Source organism: Pteronotus mesoamericanus, unplaced genomic scaffold (assembly GCF_021234165.1).
Source record: "Pteronotus mesoamericanus isolate MK-2021 breed Mesoamerican mustached bat unplaced genomic scaffold, CSHL_Meso_final contig_33, whole genome shotgun sequence".
Classification (NCBI taxonomy): domain Eukaryota; kingdom Metazoa; phylum Chordata; class Mammalia; order Chiroptera; family Mormoopidae; genus Pteronotus; species Pteronotus mesoamericanus.
The window spans coordinates 12,686,447-12,707,489 of record NW_026555135.1 but is presented as its reverse complement, the minus strand read 5'-3'; the positions used below and the strand labels follow the sequence as shown (position 1 = coordinate 12,707,489).

The 21,043-nt window shown below is 45.3% G+C and overlaps 1 protein-coding gene across 2 annotated transcripts in view; it reads left to right on the top strand.

The window, feature by feature from the left end:
• Positions 1 to 21,043, top strand: part of ME3 (malic enzyme 3) — a 189,012-nt gene that overhangs the window by 105,086 nt on the left and 62,883 nt on the right. For both annotated transcript variants that reach the window (XM_054576389.1, XM_054576388.1), the window contains exon 4: positions 14,346 to 14,421. In XM_054576389.1, the coding sequence (XP_054432364.1) occupies positions 14,346 to 14,421 (76 nt within the window). The remainder of the gene's footprint in view (positions 1 to 14,345; positions 14,422 to 21,043) is intronic.

Here is a 21,043-nt window from a genome sequence, read left to right as displayed (position 1 = left end):
TGGAGGGACATAGATGTGAAGTTGTCATGGCAACTTTTTTACTGATCGGAAGAATAAATGAAGCTAGAATGAGCCTCCTTAATCAAAGGGGGGTGAGGATGGGGTGGGGGTAACTAGTAGCGAGGAGCGAAGAAATTCTCCTTCTAAACTAAGACAGTGCAGGAAATTGGAATTCAAATAATAGTAGAACCGAATCAGGTGAGGCATTGGCTATAATAATTAAGATAAACAGGTAATTAAATGATTTTGATTATCAAATTGGGAGGGCAACGTTTGAGAGTAAACCTCTGCCTAGGCCAGTGATTTTAAACTTCCCTAGGAGCCCAGTTATTAAAAGGTACAGACTCCAGTTCTCTTTCCCAAGATTCTAATTCATTGGGTTAGGAGTGGGACCGAGATTCTCCATTTTAAAACTACCCACAACTTATTTTTCAGCAGGGAGCTCATGAACTACCCTGGTTGCACATGGGCCACATTTTCATAAACTCTACTCTAGGAAGCACAGAGTATCAGAATTACACTCAAGCTGGGGCTGACTCAGCTATTCTTGCCTAATGGAAAAACGTATGGAAAATAAAAGCCATCTTCTACTGAGTCCTAGTTTGAAAAAACAAAAAACAGAATTTAACTAGTCAGTGATTGAAAACAGTTGAGTTTCCAAAACATGTTATGTTCATACATTGTACCTTTTTTTTTTTTTTTTTTTACTAATTGACAAAAACCAGCAGTTGTCTGCTTTGCCTGCTGGCCTTTCCTCACTTACCCATATGACAAACTGCCACTTCCCCTTTCAAATCCATCCCAAATGTCTTCATGTCTGCCATCTCCTTAGTCTCTGTCCTCCCTCCCTTGCTTGCAGAATATTTACTACCTCTTCTTTGTCTTTGCACAGTAACCTCTGCTAATACTCAGATAGTATAATAATACAGTAGTTATTTACAATCTGCCTTATTGGACAGGGAGCTTATCAGACAGCGTGTCTCACTCATCTTTGTATCTTTGTCCTTTCCCTTTCTTTAACCACCAGTTTGGCATTTGCCATGTACCAGAATGAATGAATGAATGAATGAATGAATGAATGAACAAATGAATATAAGCTCCATAAGGTCAGGGATTTTTGTCTGTTCACTGAAATAAATATCCCAAGAGCCTAGATAGTGCCCATTACATAGAGGGGTCTAATAAATAATTGTTGAAATAATTCATTAATGAGTGATTTAGGGTGCATAAGCTAATAAAAAAGAAAGACTGGACCTGCTATGTTTCTCAGTATAACAGTAAAAAATTTTCACAGTAGCACTCATATTATCTCAGTCTCCAAAACGGATTAAGATTGAAATCCTTAATCTGATATTTCTGTCATCCAGTGGTTTGGGGTTTATCTTAATAGACCCAAGGTGTTCTAACAGAAAAAGCAGTTATATTACAAGCATTATGGCTCATGCCTACAAAATTCAGATCAAATCAACTTTTTTAAGCCTTACTCATTACATTTTACTAATGGCAAGCCTGGGAGGTAAAGGATTCTTTAGGATAACTTACATGGAATAATAATGGTAAAAACAACTTTCATTTATTGAGCAATCACTAAATGTTCCAGGCATTGTATTAACTATTTCCCATATATTATCTCTTATCACACCCAACTTTATCAGAAACATTTTATTATCCCTATTTTACAGATGAGGAGACTGAGGGTTAAATGCAGTCATTTGCCAAGGTCACTCAGCTACTAACCAAAAAGCCTGAGATTTGAGTCAAGGGTGCCCCAGCCTCTGCTCTTGAGCATCACAGTAACACTGGGGTTTTGAATTGAATAGGTCCATTGAGACTTACTTCTGACCAGAGAAGCACATAACTTTGCCAGTCACTTCAAAGCAAACACTTCCTTTACCTTAAACAGTCTTGATCTTGAGTTTTCTGAGATTTCTCCCTTTAAAGAGATTGATAGTTTAGACCTAAACTCAGTCAAAATGACAAATTAAGTCAAATGTGCCCCACAGCCCCTTGCTTAATTACACCTGATGAGTGGCCCTTCGGACATTTGGTTCTAGGCACTTAGCTGTCTCTTACATTTGCTTCCAAGGTCCCAAAGGTTTACACATATGTTTTCCCAGTGAACTTTTGTCCTCTTAGAAAACTGCATTCTGTTCTCCTTTATTAAATTCCAGCTTTCATGACTAATATGCAATGATAAGCTCCAGAAATGTTTATATAATAAATTAAAGTGGGCAGAGTCTTCCGCTTACAAATTGCTTCAAGATAGGATTCAGATGCCTGCATGTAGAATTGTCTCATAAATGCTAGCATAAAATGGATTCAAGCTTTTACAATTTCAGCTTAGCCTTGGCCTAGGGGCCTATTGTTTCAGTGACTCTTGATCGATTTCTGAGCTCCTAGCCTATGGCTCAGACTAAGGCTATGCGATTTATGACTCAGTGGGAAAAAAATAGGTGTGACTACTTCTCAAACCTGCTTTGGAAAAACAAATAGGATGTTTTTCTCTCCCTATCTTGCACATAACTGTAAACAAACGACTCTTTTGGCAGGGCCTGTGAGTCAGGGGTGTAGAGATTTCAGACTGTCAGCTTTGATGATTATTTGCTTTGGTATTTCAGAAGTTCATGTTAGAACAGAGCCATGTTCCAAAATACTTATTGCCCAGAGACCCAGATTAACTAGAGGCCCTCTAGACAGCAGGAAGGTGTTTGTTTATTTTATAAAGTGGAGGCATGTGTGAGTCTGTGCTATGTTCACAGCCGTAAAAGAAAGTAAAGAGTGTTAAGTGTGACTTTTCAGGGAAAAGGGGGCCTAAAGCCTCTGCGATTATTATTTTTGGAGGAGTAAATATGTCAGTAGAAAAAGAAACTCCTTTGTACCAACTCTCTCTGAGTTTTCTTGGCACATCTTAATATTTTCAAGTAACAGCTGAAACCACAGCTGAAACCCTGTTCTAATTGGAAGCATCTGGGAGTTGCAAAATTAGAATTTTCAGATTCTGGAGTGATTTGCTGTTTGGACAGGGGTGTCAATTTCAGCTGAAATTTCCATCTATGGGAACTTTTTTTCTTTTTTCTTGATTATAAATTGTTCAGTCAGCTAATGATGTGATGGAGATACAGGGTGCTCTTCCTCAGCTTTTCCACATATGCATGCTTTTTTAAATGAAAACTGCACTTTCTCCTTCAGCCGTTTGTACACCATATCAGGATTCCTCTTATCCAAGGAGAACAGATGCATAAATTCCCCCAACCCTTGGAATTTGACTTGAACAATTTTCTTCTGCCGAAAAGCATCTCATAATCAAAGACACTAGAACAATATATGGTATTTGAAAATTCCAGGAAGAAAAAAAATACTACGGACAATTAGAAACCTATTCCAGTTTTTCTCTATGTTACTAGAAGCCAGTCTTCTAAAGGGATTAGTGTTTTGCAAATATCTTCTGAAACTTCCACAAGAGAGATGAGAAGACAAGATGGCTTCTAACCTGCTGCCTCAACTGCTTTGGTTACTTCCTGTCTCATTGAATTGTTTTATCTAATCAAGACTCAGTACTCTCAGATATAAATGAGGATGATATCTGCCTCTGAGGTATCATTTACTCATTATTTTCAAATCCTCCCAGTAGGAGCTGTCTTAGTCCATTTGGGCTGCCATAACAAAATACCACAGACTAGATGGCTTATAAACAGCAGAAATTTATTTCTAACAGTTCTGGAGCCTGGAAGTCTGGAGTCAGGGTACTGGCATAGTTGGGTGAGGGCTTTCTTCTGAGTGGGAGGCTTCTTGCTGCACCTTCATGTGGCAGAAGGGACTAGGGCTCTCTGTAGGGCCTCTTTTATGAGGACGCCAATTTCGTTCATGAGGGCTCCACCCCCATGACCTAATCACCTCCCAAAGGCCCCACCTCCAAATACCATCATATTGGGCATTAGGATTTCAACGTATGAGTTGGTGTGGGAGGTAGTGAAGGGTGCATTCAGACTACAGCAGGAGGTAAATAAATGTTAGCTTCTTTCTTTTCTACTTTTTATATATGGCAACTGAGATAACAATGACATGACTTAACCTGAAACCAAAGACCAAGCCCTCGAGGAGCCAAGACCAGGTCTGAGGTTTGTGGCCTCACACCTGTAAGCCTCCATCCTTTGTCTGGATTCAACATCAGTGCTGCCGAGTTAGGCACTGAGTGGTTGCAGACTATTCCAGAAAGTCATGGAGAGCAAAAGACTATGGGTGATGTGAGCCACTTCACAGATGGCTTGTGTTGTCCATAGGATTAAAATTAATGCCTACACAGGGAAAGGATTCCAAATGATGCCACCAAAAAGATGAGCTGGACTTTCCATGCAGACACCCAATCAATGTTTGCAGTATTGAATTTAACAGAGTGGACCTGAAGATCACGGAGTTTTTTTAGAGTGAAAAGGACAACAAATAATTTTGTCAAGACAAAGGTGAACCAGAATTTGTAGTCAGCTGTCTGTGAACCCTGGCTCGAAGTTTTGTGTCTCTTGGAGGGGAGCTGACATTCATTCCTTTGACAAACATTTCCTAGGTTCCAACTTAAGATTTATGAGTGGCCTCTTTGTGACTGTATTATATTATATTTAATGCTCATACCAACTTAGTGAGCTGGATTTAATTATTAAATTAGTTATTAAATAGAGCTCCATTTTAGTATTAAGCACCCAAGATTCAGTGAGGTTAAATAATTTGCCATGGTTGCACAGCAAATAAGGGTTAGGTCTGGGATTTGAACTCAGGTCTGTCTAACTCCAGCTTCAAGCTTTTGCAGCTATTCCACAGATACCTGCAGGTCTTGCCATATTATATCATAGAATCATAGATTTCTAAAGGTCATCTGATTTACCATCTATATTTTTCTGATGGAGAAACAGGCTCAGAGAGATCTGGTAACTTTCTCAAATCACACAGCTAGATATAGTATAGTAAAACTTCTACTGCCCTTGTCCTCACTGCTCCTTTTCCACATTCAGGGAAGGAGAGAAAGGAATAGACCATCTGTTGAGAAATATCTTTCTGAAGTGGATATGAGGTTTATAGGGTTGTATTATGGGACCCACAGACATCAGTGGAAGTAGAGGATCTGGTCCCTGCTCTTCTGATGCTTCAATTCTGCTTGGGGAAAATCAACCCACAACAGCACGAGGGAGGGCATGGGGAGAGGAGAGCCAAAAAGCCCTAGAATAGTGGTTTCAGACCTAGCTCAGTACTCTCCCTCTCTGCCATTTATCCATCCAGGGCCCACTTGTTCTGTGGTTCTTTCTCCGTGTCCTCTAATAATATCTCTGTTATACCCAATTCTTCTGTATTTTTTCTGGATCTACCTAGATCAGAAAACCTTTCTGGATCAGAGGTAAAGACTTGTTCATTCTGTTTCCCATGCGCCCAGCACAGCGCCTGGCCCAAAGCAGAATGCAGGAGGCCTGTGCCTGGAGCAGGGCCGCTGGTCACCTCAAAGACAAGGAATCCAGGAAACGCAGCCCACTCCGTGGTCCACTGAGAGAGTCACACGGACAGAAGTCACTATCCACACCTTTACACCTCACTCCAAAGACAGGAAAACTCCATATCACCTGCTACCTGGGAGGGTCAGAAGGAAAGTGGCCTCCGTGGGGCAGGGAGGGGGCACGTACCCTCTCTTTTGTGATGTCCCACTTCAGAGGGAGACAGGATGGAGACAGGATGGGCTGTCCGAGGTACAGGAAATTAACTGTGGTGGTTCCGTAGGTTAAAAAAAACAAAGGGTTCCTCAAGACAGAAACAATACCAGAGAAAGATGGTGAGCGACCTGCCCCTAACACACCTTCCACTTTAGTCACACTCCCCTGAGGACTTTTCACAGAACCAGGGAAGCTCTGCCTCACCAGGTGCTGGGCTGCAGAGGCGCTGGGGCCCCTCCCACCTCCCCTCTCCTGCTGTGCTGCTGACTCCGGGAGACTGCTGCGGGACTTTAAAAATAGCCTCTTGCGGGTTTTCAGAGGACAGGTTCCCTTTCTGCCAAAAATGTGTGGAATGGTGGTTTCGTGGCAACAGTAAGCCTTTGTTTCAGAGTTGAAAGTGCACGTCTCTCCTCCTGAGCCTGGCCTCAGTGGTTTGCCTAATGTCACTGACCCCGGTTTAATTAAATCCTCCTTTTTTGTTCGACTTGGTGCCAGGAAGCCTAAATGAGTGTTGTCTGTTTGAGTGAGTTTTGGTTTTTTTATTTTTTCATGTTCTATTTTAGGAAACTTCTAAGGGTCACCCCTCTGCAGGCCGAGATAAGGGTTAAGAGTCTTTTTCTCAAGAAATAACATTCTCCTAAGTGAACATTATCTCTGTTTTTCTTTCTCTCTCATGTAACTGAATTCTAAAATTCAAGAGGATTTTTCTAGCTCCTGATGGAAACTGGAGATAGTGATGTAATATGCAGGCCTTTGTTGGATGGAGGAAACTTCACCTGCACTTGCCCCTCGGAAATTCCAACAGGCTGAGTTTTTAGCATGTACAGAGAGGGAATTGTGAGTGCCACTGCTCATGGCCACTGCACAAAAATTGGATAGTTGGTATATTAGCTTCCGAGGGCTGCTGAAACAAAATACCACCAATGGGTGGCAAAAAACAACAGAAATTTAGTGTCTCAGTTCTGGAAGGTAGAAGTTTGAAACCCAAGTGTCGCCAGGGTCGGGCTTCGCTCTACTCCCTGTAGAGGAGAATCCTTCCCTGCCTGTTCCAGCTCCTGTTCACTGGCAGTCATTGGTATCCGTTGGCTTTCGAGGCGTCACTCCAATCTCTGCCTCCTTCGTCACAGCGCGGTCTTCTCCCTGTGTGTTTCTGTCTTCATCTCTTCTTATAAGGATGCCGGCCCTAGGTATTGGGTTGGGGCCCTTCCCAATGACCACATCATAATTTGATTACATCTGCAAAGACCCTATTTCCAGTCACAGGTACCTGGCATGAGGATTTTAATACATCTTTGGGGGAGACACCATTCAACCCATAACAGTTGGCTTGGAATTTTTCTCTCACCCAGAAAATATTTGGATAGGTTATCACTTCCTAGCATAAGTAAGCAGTATCGGCTAGCACGTGGGGAGCATTTAACATATGCCAAGCACTTTGCCGTGTGCTTGATACATATTATTTTATTTAATCCTCATAGATGCACCTTGAGGTAGGTGTTAGTATATGCCCAGTTTATAACAGAAAAGAAAGGCCCAGATCTGTCTCATTTCAGCACCCATGTTCCGAACCACTCGGCACACCCAAAACCTATATTGCTTAGGGAGTGCCTGCGGGACTGTTGGCATTATGCTAGGCCCTGAGAGTTACCACAGTGAATAAGACAGATGTTGCCCTGCCCTTGTAGACATAGAGTCTAGTGGGAGGAGATGGGCATCAAAGACATTGTTTCCTAGGTACCAGTAACTAACGCGCAGTGCCACAGCGCCGGTTCCATCCAGGAATTCTCCTCTGCTGTCACTGCCTGAGAGCTGTTGTGGGAACAATGACTACTGAGATGAAAAGTAGTGAGGAGGCCCTCAAAGGAGGGTGCTCCCCTCTGCTTTCACCATAGCCCCAATATTTTGTTTTACATGCTGGGCATCTCGGGAAGATTTTGTTGAAGAGGGTGACTAAGTTACGCCGAGGGAACAGGCAACCCTAAGATCTCAATGCTAAAACGAAGTTTATTTTGTGCTTCCTGCATCCTTTCCCCTGTGGGTCAGCGGGGGGCTGTGCCCCGGGTCTTCCTCACTCGGCGATGGGCTAATGAATTCACCTCATCTGGAACCGTACGGATAACTGTGGCAAAGGAAAGAGAGAAGATGGTGAATCACACACTGGCCTTTAAATACTTCCACCCCAAAGTGTAGCGTCAACTCTGCTCCAGGATGAACAGCCATAAAAAAAAACATGACTTTCTGGCCAAGTGAGTTGAGTACATAAAAGAACAGAGCAGGTGTTCAGTGCAGTTTTTGTGAAGTGGGAATCTGTTCCTTCTCTGTCCATGCACTTACCGCAAAGCTCCATGCAGGAGGGGCTGCCCACACATCTGTCCACTCCTTCCCTGCTGTGCGCACAGGCCCCTGAGGGCCATGCACCAGCTCAGGAAGACCCGCATTCTGGTTCTAGAAACTGAAGCAGGAAAATCCAAACTTGCGAAAGTCGTAAATCAGGAGACAGTGATTTCTGTTCCCAAAACATTCTCCATAGGTTCCCTCTAAACAGCAACCTCCCAGGTATACACACGATATAATTTTAGGTATAGATATTTTATTTACTCGCAACTTTTCAGGAATATGCTGTGTGTTATTTATAGCAGGACACAGATTCATTTAAGCTCTGGATTCCGTAGACTGGCAGTTTACCATATTCCCTATATAGTCTTTTTTTCCCATCAAGTTCTAAAGCTGTTTCCCTGAAGTAAACAGGAAAAACTTAAGGGAATTAACGAGTCTCTAAAAGTATTTTTGATTTTTTCCTGTTCCAGTTAATGGCTATTAAGAGTGAGAGACTCCCATGAGTACCCCGTCCCAGGTGCCCATCTTCGCAGCACTGGGAGCAGCGAAGGACGTTCTGTCCTAATTACTCAGAGGAGTAATTAGCCTTGACAGATGCTCTGGTTACATGAGCTCACTGCAGGATGTTCAGCATGTAGGGATCCCCGGGGCAGCCTATAATCTGCTCAAAAGCTGGAAGTGTTGTCTGCATCTCAGTGGAGCCAGAGCCAGGGCTTCCTGGAGCTTCCCACCTTCCTGCCCCGCTGTGCCCAGAGCGGTCAGCATCACACCAGCTGTCTACGGCAGTGCCTCACAGGGCGTCATTCAGGCCTGGGGGAGCTGGCACCTTCTCAAAGAGAGAAGGTTGAAACAGACCCAGCTGTGGAATATAGAAAGTTACTTGACACCTACAATACTACACCATGCATCTGTAAAGGGCCGCCAGGAGACCAGACAGAGGGGCAGCCTCAAGGAGAGCCCGGCTTTAGCACCTTCTCCCAGAGGCCCCACATTGGGCAAGGTCAGGCAAATATTAAGATTCACATGCCTGTAGAGTTTTACAGCGGGCAGAGTTTTCGTGCACTTGCCTTGTTTGATCCTCACAGTAGCTCCATGTTGGAGGAGGAGCCATTGCTCCCATTTTACTGATGCAACAACTAAGGCACAGAGAGGGGAAGTATCTTGCACCAAATTACATACCTAAAGGGGCCACGTCTCTGGGATCCAAGAGACCTGTGTTTGAATCTCACCTCGACCTTCACATCTCTACCACTTAATCTCACCTACAGAATAATGATGGTGCCCATCTGATAGTGAGACAATTGTACATAAAGGGCCCCCAAAACAGCTTATTGTGTGGGTGGGCGGATGGATGAATGGCTGGATCTATGAATCAATGGATGAATGAGTGAATGAATGGGTGAGTGAGTGAGTGAGTGAATGAATAACAAAATGATTTCGTTGATGAATGAATATTGCCCTTTTGGGACTGACTGTAACTCTCAGGTTGCCCTTGATCTTACTCTTTTTGAATATTAACTCTTGCAGGGAGCATGGAAAACTTTTAATCCCAACTCTGTACCACTAAAGACTGTTTCATTTTGCCCCCACTCAGCGTTTCATATGATGAAAGATTTTCTACCAAACTTTATGACTGCCTTCCTGCTTCACTGAAAGCACATATAGCTGTCAATGATGGCTCCTGACAAATGTGCACATACACTTGGTATGATTCTCGTCACAATATGAATTAATAATTAGCTACTAAAATATACTGAGCATTTATCATAAGTAGGGTACCTCACTGGGCGTTTTGCCAGCATTTGAACCCAGGTGGGAAGACTCCAAGCCTGCACTTAACCACCACACCAACTCAGCAACACTCAAAGCTGCCATTCACTGAGTGCCAGTAGCCACCATATTGAACTCCTTAAATATGCATTGTCTTAATTAATCCTTATAACAAAGGTGTGAAGCAGCTTGTGTCGTGCTCTCTATTTTACCAATGAGGTACTGAAGCTTGAGGAAGGGGAATGACGGGTCCTGAGCCACATAGCTAGTGGGAAGCCGAGGGTGGCCTTGGGTCCGGGGTGGGGGTTGCAAAGCACAGATATTTGACCCCTATTCTGTGCGACCATCCATCTGCCTTTTGTCTAAAACCTCACTTGAGCGGATAGCAGCCTCGTCACCTTCAGTGCTTTGTGATGCTGGAAGTCACCTAATGATCCCATTCCAGCCTCAGGAATTCCCATGGGCCTGAGGTCTCAGGGTGAGACTGAGCAGGTGTAGGTAGAAGCACCTCTCTCAGCTCCTAGAATCCTTCCTGAAAGCCACGAAGAACAGCAGAAGGGTGTCAGTGTTTCTCACTTGAGCAGAATCTCATGGAAGCAGAGGTAAGAGCCAACACCATCACCAGGCATTGCTGCACAAAACAGTGGGAGTAAAAAGTGGTGAAACCTGAAAACACGTTGCTCAGGGCATTTAAAGAGGCCTTCTTTCCTGATAGTATCTTCTATCGGAGCTGGTGTAGATTCATTTCTGCCAGAAAATGGGTGGATGGGCAAGAGTGTCCTGCTAGAACCTGTAATCCATGTGTGGATCATAATCTCTCACTCTGCGCATTTTACTTCCTCACCCACATGCATCAAAGGTAAAGATTTCAGTAGTGGTCTCAACACATAACACTGTGTGGTGCATTTCACTCTGCACCTGTTGCAGTTTATGGGGACCTAGATCCCCAGAAAGAACAGGCAGCCTAGGTCAATGGAGAGAGCCCTGGCCTCAAGACTCTGGGTCAGGCAGGTTCTCCTGCTTTATGAGCTGTGTAACCTGAGACAGATCGCTTCACCTCTCTGGACTTCAATGTTCTCATTTATAAAATGAGGTCTTTGGACTAGCTGTCTCATAATGCTCATCCAGAGTAATACTTTTGGGATCATTTGTAACTGCAAGTTAGAAAATAGATGGAAAAACACTTTGAGAAGTAATTAAAATTTTAAATACATTTCAAAAGATGCTATTTTTGCAGCATGATCTCTGCAGAATATAAAATTATATATGCAAAGAGAGAGAAAAGGGATCTTTTGAAATTTAATAGCTCAAATCAAATGTAAAAATATTTATCTTAAATGTCTCTCCTCCCTCTCCTTATCTTTGGCAAAGAGGGCCTATTTTAATGTATCAGATAATTCCTGTAATCACACTTTTCCTGTGTTTAGAATTAACCACATCAGAGCTTTCTAAGATCTAAATAGTGCCTGGATCTTACCCTTTAATATGTGAGCTTTTTGCTAAGTACTACTACGCTTCTGTCTGATAAGGGGAATGTTGACAACCAGACTTGTTTAGGTGAGGGACATTTCCAGATCAGGGCAGTGTCAAGAGCTTCAAGAGGCTGGGAATTCATCATTAGGATTAAATAGCGTGGGTAAATGACTTCCGCAAGGTCACATAGTGAGTCATCAGTAAGCCTGGTGCTGGCGCCCCTTCCTCCAGTTCAAAAGAATTGGCTTCCTTGTTATCATTGTTGTTCCATGCATCTAGCTCTGGACAACCTGGGGGAAATTGCACATGGGTGTTAGAGCGGCAGCTGTGGAAAAATAGAAACTGGAGAGGATATACCCTTAACAAGAGCTCTTTGGGCTGTGCCTCAGAACAGCAGCTGGTTTGGAGGTAGAGAAGGTGGTTCTTTGAACGGTTTATAGGCTATGCCCTGGCCAGTGGTGCGATTCACTTGGTTGGAGCATCATTCTACAAACCGAAAGGCCGTGGATTTGATTCCTGGTTAGGGCACATGCCTAAGTGGCAGGTTCAGCCTCCAGTCAAGGCACATAGGAGAGGCAACAATAAATGTTTCTCTCTCACATCATTGTTTCCTCCCTCTCTCCCTCCCCTTCTCTCTAAAAAATCAATAAGCATGTCCTCAGGTGGAGAAAAATAAAATAAAATAAAATAAAATAAAATAAAATAAAAGGCACATAGACTCAATTTGTCTCATTCACCCTTCTACTGCCACCAAGGCAAGTACCCCTATTTAAACTTCAGGAAACCCACGTATGCCCTCTTTTCTCATCCAAGGCAGTTCTTGAAGTTCATTATTCTTAACACAGTGTGATTTTCCAAACTCAAATTGCCTAGGGATAACCCTTAAAAACGAGTCCCAAGAAACCTATCCAACGCTTAATTTTCGTCTTGATTGATACAACCAAGTGCCCCACGGTCTCTCCGAAATGGCATGGCAAATGGCTGGAACTTGTTCACAAGCACTGCAAGTTAATTCAGACACCCGCATTGCCCCCTTCAGTGTGACACAGAGACCCCTGCAATGGCCAAGTCTAAGGCTCAAAGGTTTTCCTCTTCGCTGGGCCATCCACCTGCTTCATATGCCCATTTCCTGACTCTAAGCCACAGGCTACAGCACAGCCCAGCACCACCCAGCCCAGCACAGGGATCGCGTGGGCAGGATACACCTCAGCACATATGAAAGTGCCTTCACTCCAACTTTATTCAGCACTTTCACCCTCACCTTTCAACTATTATTATCATCGTTCCCTCGTTCACTTCTCCACTTATTCAAAAATTAGATATTGAGCACCTATTATGGACCCATCCTGGCCATTCAGTGGTGAACAACAGCGACAAAATAAATGCAGACCTTGCCCCAATGAAGCTTACAGTGTAATGGAGGGAAGGGGAGAGATTAACCAAATTGCCACACAAATCAATGTAGTAAGTTTGCTTATGCAGGGATGTGGTACTTTGAGAATATGTAACAGGGAGATTTAGCTTTAAGGCATCAGAAGAATGAGTAGGAATTAACCAAACAAAGAGTAAAGAAAAGGAGGGAACAGTATGTGAACTGGCCCTGGGGCAAGAAAATCGTAACACATGGAAGAATGGGAAGACGGCCAGTGCAGCGAATGGCTGGAGAATGAAATAAGGACGAAGTGAAGAAGTCCACAAGGGCCAGGCTCTGGTTAGCACAGGCTCCAGAGGGCATGGGCTCCAGTGGGCACATCCCTTGGCCCCACAGGCTCCTTGCCCTGTGGAGACCATCCAGTGCCTTGTAGGGAGGCCATGTTAGGGACTTGGGTATTTATTCCAGGAGACACAAAAAGACATGAAGGATGTTTTAGCACAAGGGATAATACAGTAAAACTGACTTCAAGAACATCACTCTTTCTACTGTGTAGAAAATAGGCTGGAGAGAGACAAGAGGGGATATCGCAAAGTTATTGTGGTACTTTAAGGAAGCGATATCAGGAGCTTGGACCAGGGAGGTGGTGTTATGAATGAAAGAAGTTTATGAACCAGGAGGTATTTAGGAAGTAGAATTGAAGGACTTGGCAATGGGTTATAGAAATGGGGAGAGTAAAGTGTCAAGGATGACTCAAGGGAATTGTGATTGCTAAACTAGATGTATGGGGGTGGGGAGTCATATTCACTGAGAAGGGGAATAGAATCAGGTTGGTCTTGGGTCTTTGTTTTGTCTTGTTTTTGAGTCATAATTGTAGAAGATGAGATCATGAATGTGGTTTTGGACATGGCAAGTTTGAAGTGCCTTCAAAAGGCACGGACTATTTGCCATTCTCTGCACCACTCCCCCCGCTCCAGCCTGGGTGCACATGTTTTCTCACCCCTCATCTCAGGGCAGAAGACTTAGGCCCACGTTTATGGTCTAAACATTAAGAGTTCTAAATCAGGCTAATAAGTTTTTGAGTAAAATGTTCCAGCCTCCTGCCTTTACAAATACAACATCATGATGGTCTGGAAGGCCACGTTTGATTTGGGATTCTCAGGCTCTAGTAGTACAGAGAAAATGGGCTCTCAGCCTGCAGCCCACCCCTCTTCCTGTCCCTAGTACCACCCCCCACTACGAGGGACCTCATGAACACATGTCTAGACACCCCAACCCACATGCCCAAGATCCCATCATAGCCCCAGGTCTAGGGGTCTACCCGCTGCAGTGTGGTGTGTACTTGGAAGGAAGGACCCAGAGTAGAGCCCAACACAGCCCCTGAAAGCAGCAATGGGGTCCAGAATTCTGCGGCCTTCTGTGTCTGGTCTAGAGGATGGAAAGGAGCGGGGACGCAGGCTCTGGTGAGCACGGGCTCCAGTGGGCACATCCATCGGCCCCACAGACTCCTTGCCCTGTGGAGAGAAGAAATGGGAAGATGACCAGAGCAGAGCCCTCTAAGTAGTTGGGGCTTTGGTCAGGGACCCTTCTTGCCCAGGCCTATAGTCAAAATCGTGACACAATGATCCACAGTACTTATGGTCTTTGTTCTGTTCCCAGTCTGACTGCCTGGTTTCTCTGTGTGTCTCTTTTGTTTCTTCTAGTGGGCTGTTCATCACCATTCATGACAAGGGCCACATTGCAACAATGCTGAACTCTTGGCCGGAAGACAATATTAAGGTATGATCCCGTTTTCCTTGCTGTTGCTCTGTTGTTGGGTGAGTCCTTTTAGCCTGGACCAGAGTCATTCCCAGCTACAAAATGAGCAATTGCAATACTGAAAGCAAGACAGGGCACCCCTTTCCCAGGCCCAGACCATGGACCTGGCACAGCCAGGCATAAATGCACCACAGAGCAGAGGTTCACATTAACCAGGCACCCATGTGAAGTTGTCCTTTATTATTATTTTAATAGATTACTATTAACACATTATAATTATTAACAATAATAGTAGTAGCAATAGTCTGAAGATAATGTTCAGCATGTGTGGAGTAGCTAGTAAATACACACTATTGGTTTCATAGTGGATACAGGGGAAAATTAGATACAAACCCTCCTATCAAGTAGCTGACTTTTCATGAGGAAAATAAAAGAGACACAAAAACCCTCACAAGATGGAACTTGATTAGGGGTAAACAAGACACACAGAAGGAGCTGGGGTGTTGAAAGAGGCAGGGATTACTTTTAGCTTGAGGAGAATCTAGGAATCATGGGAGCGGTGACAGAACTGAGGAGTAGATTTTGGGCAGTTAGGCATTGGAGAGAGTGGGATGCAGGGTGGGGACATTCTGCAACAAGAGAAAATGCTTGTGATGAACAAAACTTCATACCTGGTTGTAGACAGCAGTCAGGGGGGTGGAAGGGGTGGGAGGATGTATATGCAAAGTGACATCATAACCTGGCACTTCTTTCTGGAATATGCAGTTTACTCAGAAAATTTATATGGTAAATAGAATGAAAAGTTTCTGTGATAAATAGGATGGGAAATTTGTGCTAATTCTAAAATATGAAACGCAGCTTTGTAGAAACTCGTTAGCCTGCTTGCATCCCAGCTCTCCTCCTGCGGTAGGGACGTCCATGGAAGAGTTTGAAGGGCTCTGGCATCTAAAATCATTGCCACTTTTACCAACACAATGGGTGAAGCAAAAATGCAAAACATCTGCTGGCTACTTGGTGAGGGCGTTTCTGGCCCACGAGCTGGGGAGGGGTTGGAGCTGACCGAATGAGCCCCATACGCGCACCCCCCAGGGCCAACACTGGCACCATCCTGCCTCGACTGGGAAGCTGGGACACACCATAGTTTCCTCACCAGGGCCTCCCTCCCTCTGTCCCTGACAGGTCCCAGCGCCACCCCCACCTCTCTCCACCGGGCCCCACAGACAGCTTCTCTCTCCCTACCTCTCTCCGTGTCCTGCCCGCTTTGGCCCTCTTGGGGGATGGTCGCATTCACAACCAGAGAAGATAAGACAGGACCTCAGACTTCAGTCCTGCCCCCGTGAAGGGCTCATTTCATCCCTCTCTGCCTGGCGGTGATTTCACCCTGTGCTCCTCCTTCCTGCTTATCTGCTTAGACTCCAATTACATACAGGACTTGGCCTTGCAGGTTTTGGTCCCAGTCCCAAAAGAAGCAAGGTTCCAGGGTGTGCCTAGGATGAATCTGTAATAAAATCTTGAGGACATTAGGGGAAGGCAGCTCAGTCAATGGGGAGTTCTATCCAGCCAGCCCTGCAGGAACATGCTGCTAAGGTCCCACAAACTAATCTTTCCACTTCCTGGACAGTTCACCATGGTAAACCTTGTGCATAGTAGGCACTCAGTAGATGCTTGCTGAATTGAATGGACTCAGTTGATGGATCTGACAAGCACCTTTCATGTACCAGGCACTGTGCCAGGAGCAGAGAGGTGCATTCTCCATCCACACATACAATGCCTTTGTGCAAGTTACAAGGAATTAGAAAGAATAACACAAAGACTTCTCCCCTTAATCAGTAAGAAAAAGATTCTCCTTCCTCCAGGTTGGAATGGGGGTTTGTTGAGGGGCTCATGGGCTCAATTTCAGGATCCAATTGCTCAGCTTGTCAGGGCACAAGTTACAGGACTCCACCCAGGGCCCTGCTGTGAGGGAGGCAGAATGAGAAAAACAAAAAGTTAACTCACTCCAGTTCAGAAATCAAGATATAAATTCAAAATAGAACCTTTGCTGCTCTTTGTTGGCTTCAACAATCATGCTTTGAGAACCCTCTAAGTTCTGAATGCTAATTACTAGAGAGATGAAGACAACAACTGTTGTGATTTAGAGGAAGAGAAACTGGGGCTTTGGGCCACTTTGGAATTCGTGGGACTCGAGCAGACCTCCCATACAGAGAGAGACACCCAGAGCCTATAAGGAAAGTGTAACTTACATGAGCAGATCTGAGCCAATGCATCTAATTCACTGGCATTCTTCACCATTTAGTAAATATCTACTCTGTAAGAGTTCCCAAGGGGGTGGGGAATAAGGCGTACAGACCAACCTCAGGAAGCGCGCAGTCTAGTTAGAGGGCCTGACCTGGAAACAGTTACAGTAGACTGCGTCTATGCTGCCAGAGACAGGAGCCTGGGGACGAGGAACAGACCGGGTGACAGGCTGACCACTGGCCCTGCGGCACCCCAGGGTGGGTGAGTGAATGCCTGAGGCCACCTCCTCCCCTCCATCCTTTGTTCCCATCTCACTCTGGAGAAATTTCAAGGCTGGTCCCAGTAACTATGTAGAAGAATCAGCTCTGCCTTTGCCATCGGACAGACCCGGGTTCTAGTCTTAACCTTCCAGTTGCCCACTGTGTGTGCAGATAACGTCTCTTATCTTTGTTTTTCGGTTGTGAGGATTAGCTACGGTAAAGTCTGTACAGGACTAAAGGGCACTTGAATGGGTGGTGTCATCACTGGAGGAGGAAGAGGTGGCTGTGGCACACCCCGCAACGCAGAGAAGAGACCAGAGGCTTAAGGACAGCCATGGAGCAGGTCCCCATACGTGGGAATCATAGGCCACAGGTGGGCAGCCATCCGGTTTGGCCCCTAGACATTTTTGATTGGGTCCTCAGTGGTTTGGGGAATTTTGAGCTTGCAGACAACATTCTAAAATCAGGAGACTTCATTTAAAAAAACAAAACACTTAGGTACTTTGCTTCCCTGGAAAAAGAAGTAACTCTGACTATTGGGCCTATAGTTTGGCATGTAAACAAGTTAATTAGGGCTGCCTCGGCTGCCCCTCGGTGCCTCTAGTCCCCACCCTGCCCCGTCCACACCATTTACTGGAGGGTCCTTCCTCCTCACCCCAGAGCTGCACTTTCAAAAATTTAGAAAGTTATAAGCAGCAGTCTTTCCTGTTTACTGGCGTGTTTCCTCCAGTTGCCTCAAAAAGAGGAGAGGAAGGTTTCTCTTACTGAGGTAGGGAATCTCTGCTCATTATCCCTTTCGTTACCCCATCCCTTTGGAGCTGACGCTGACTTCGCCTTCAGTATTTCATTCATATTCACAGCTGCTGTGATCGGGGCAGAGTGAGGAGTGCTTCTGAAACCCCTGAGGTGGGTCCGGAGGAGTAGCTAGGTGTGTCTTTGCTCAAATGAGCAGGCTGAGGTGGAGAGCTTTGCCCACAGTCACCCCTGAATAAGTGTCGATGCCACCCAGAGCCCAGCTGCTGAGCCACCTCTCCCCGAGCTGCTGAGCAGATTTTTTCAAGGCACAGCTCTCTGTGGACCCTGATGTTGTTGGCAATTTGGCTGGAGGAAGGGGCAGTTCAGAGGAGCTTCTGAATCAAGTTGGAAGATAAAAGATGACTTTCAGTGGCTTCCCAGCCAGAAAGCAGAGCTGCAAACTGAGACATAACAGAAGTAGGCTGCGAGGGAAGTGAGGCCACAACCCAGGGTTAGGGGACATGAAGTTTTGCAGGCCCCTCTTGTTCAGGGAGGAGGAGCAGGCGAGGCCACCCAGAGCTGTCCAGCATAAATCACAAAGGGGGGTGATGAGAACTGCTTTTCTGACTCTTTCCCACAGTGGCCATTGCCTGAGCCGGGAGGAAGGCTCAGCTGAGAACAGCCCTCCTCCCCAACAGTTTTCCCAAGCCCCTAAATCTCTCTCCTCCCTGTCCCAACAGCTTTAGGAAGGAGGTGCTGAGTGGCGGCTGGGTAGTGGAGCCAAGGGAACATCCTCTGCCACTGGACACCAGCCGCTTACACATTTAAACTTGGACCAGATGCAACTACCAAGTGTCTGCGTGTCATGTGTGGGCCCACTGTGTGCTAAACCCCACTCCACTCAGCATCAGTTTCCAAACTGGGAAACAGTTTGAGATGGAAATTAGCATATTAGGGAGTACTTGCGGGATTCACACCTCTAGAAAGGAAGAAGGCAGGATAGAGAAGAAAGAGGTGGGCTGAGGGAGGTATCAAGGAAGACTCAGACGAGCCCAAAAGGAGGCTGCAAAGCAGGGATGGCCCTTCAAAATCATCCTGAGTTGGGGCACGAGAGCCAAGACCTTCATCCCTCACATTCATCAGTCATTCTTTGCTGCCCTTGGAAGGGGGTATGACTTGAGGCAAGGTGGCTCCCTTCAGGAAACTCCCACAGTGTGCTGAATAGCTAAGGGTACAGTAGGGGGAGCACTTTCATTCCTAAAAGGGGGTCTTGGCAACACATCGCCATATGTACCCCACAGGGCATTCTGCCAAGTGCTTTAATAGATTAACTCATCGATGTTTCCCAATGACTCTGTCAGAGGTAGGGATTATTATTACCCCCATTTTAGAGACCAGGAAACTGAGAGATCAGGTTACTTGCTTGCGAGAAATGAGACCAAGATTTGAAACTATAGAGTGTGTGTTATTTATGCTGTGGAGAGAGAGAAAAGAAGAGAAGGAGGAGGAGAAAAAGGAAGGATGAGGAGCAGGTCGCACACCCGGTGCGAGGGGCAGCCCGTGGCCATAGATGCAAGTCCGCGGAGACCAAAGCCAGAGGGAGTGAGGAGTCGAGCTCCTCAGATTAGTCTGGAGTTGGCCCCATTGGGTCCACCTAGGCTGAGGGATGTGGGTGATGAGTCAAAGAAGTTGTAGGTCTAAGCTAGGTGGACAGAGGACGAATGGCACAGCCTGCCCCTAGTCATCTGAATCTTCCCCTGGTCGTCTCAGATACGGAGGAATTGGGAGCTGTCAAAGCCCTCCCATCAAGGAAACTGTGATCCTGGAATTAGCTGATGGTCACTGCTGGGCCCTAAAACACCATGATGCTGCCCGGGTTTGCCCTCAGCCATTTGACCTCCACTGCACCAGTGGCCCCTGGCTTCAGTTGCATTGATGTCATGGAAAAGTTCTCTGTAAACTTTCCACCTACACCCGGTCTGAGTTCAGTCCCACGGAGAAGATCCTCCGCTGTCTCTGGTGGATCTCTCCCATTGCCCACCATTTACTGAGTTCATATCACATTGCAGAAACCAAGCTAAGTGCCAGAGAACCAAAGATGACAACACCTGTTACTTGCCGCAAAGAGTTTAGGGCTACTATGAGAGACAGAGAAGCAACTATAAGAAAGCTATGGGTGTTGTGGGAGAGGAAAATGTTATGGGATTTCAGAGGAGAGAGTGATAAGTTCTAAAAGGGAAACTCCATGGAGGGAGGTGCCTTTTGAAGTGTCCCTTGAAACATGAAAGGATGGTAGGATTTAGATAAAGGAGGTAAAGGAATTGAGGAATAAAATGGCATGTAGTCAAAAAAAGTACAAACCTTATAACAGGTCGAAAATATTTCGATGTTCATAAAGCATGGAGTGGGTAAAGGGGAAATTCAAAGAGCAGATTGGACGTAGACCGTGGAAAGCCTCAAATGCCAGTCTAAGATGTTTGAGTTTTATTTTACAGGCATCAGGAGCCACTGGATGTTTGGGGACAGGAAAGTGACAAACCTGGGTGTGTTTTGGAAAAATGAAATGAAATGGAATAGGGAGAATCTAAGTGAATAGAGACTACAGCAGTGGTCAAGTGAGAGATGGGTGGGCTGCTGAGTGTGGATGAAGGTCATGGACCAGATGAGGAAAACGGAGAGAAGGTCAGATCAGGAGACCATGGTGACCAGTTTGCTGTGTTTAACTAATGACAGAGAGGAGTCAAAGCAGATTGAGCCTTGGAGATAGGAGGCAGCAAAGGGAAGAAAAACAGCAGAAGTAAAAGGTTTTAAAGGCATAAAAGGGAAAGGCGAGTTCATTTGGTTAAGGATTTGGGGCGTCAGGGAGGACAGTTCTGCCGCGGAGTGTCAGTGTCCCGCAGCCTGTTAGCTGAGAGCATCTGCTTAGGGGTGGCAGTAGAAGCCACCAGAATGGATGAAGACTTTAAGGTTAGAACACTGCTGAGCTTCACGTGGCCAGACTTCTCCAAAACTGCTTTTGCCAAGATCTCCCCTTTGTCTCACTCTCATTTACTCATTTAACAGATCGTTATTGCATGGTTTTTCTGTGGTAAAACTAAACTAGAGAGGGATGAAACAATCCAAAATTCTAATACATAATCTTTGCCCCAATAATCATTATTATAATCCTAAGAGCAGCACTGTTTACTCATCACTTACTTTTTACAAGGCACCCAGTTAACATAAGACATGTATTAATTCATCTCACCTTTACAGCAACCTGATGAATTAGATATTATTATTCTTATTCCCATTTCATGGAAAATTGAAACTCGGGAAAGTTACCTGTTGACCCAAGATTACAAAGCACCAAGGGGCCTAGATTCCCATACTGGTTATCAGACTCCCAAATCCCTGCCATTAACCTTTAG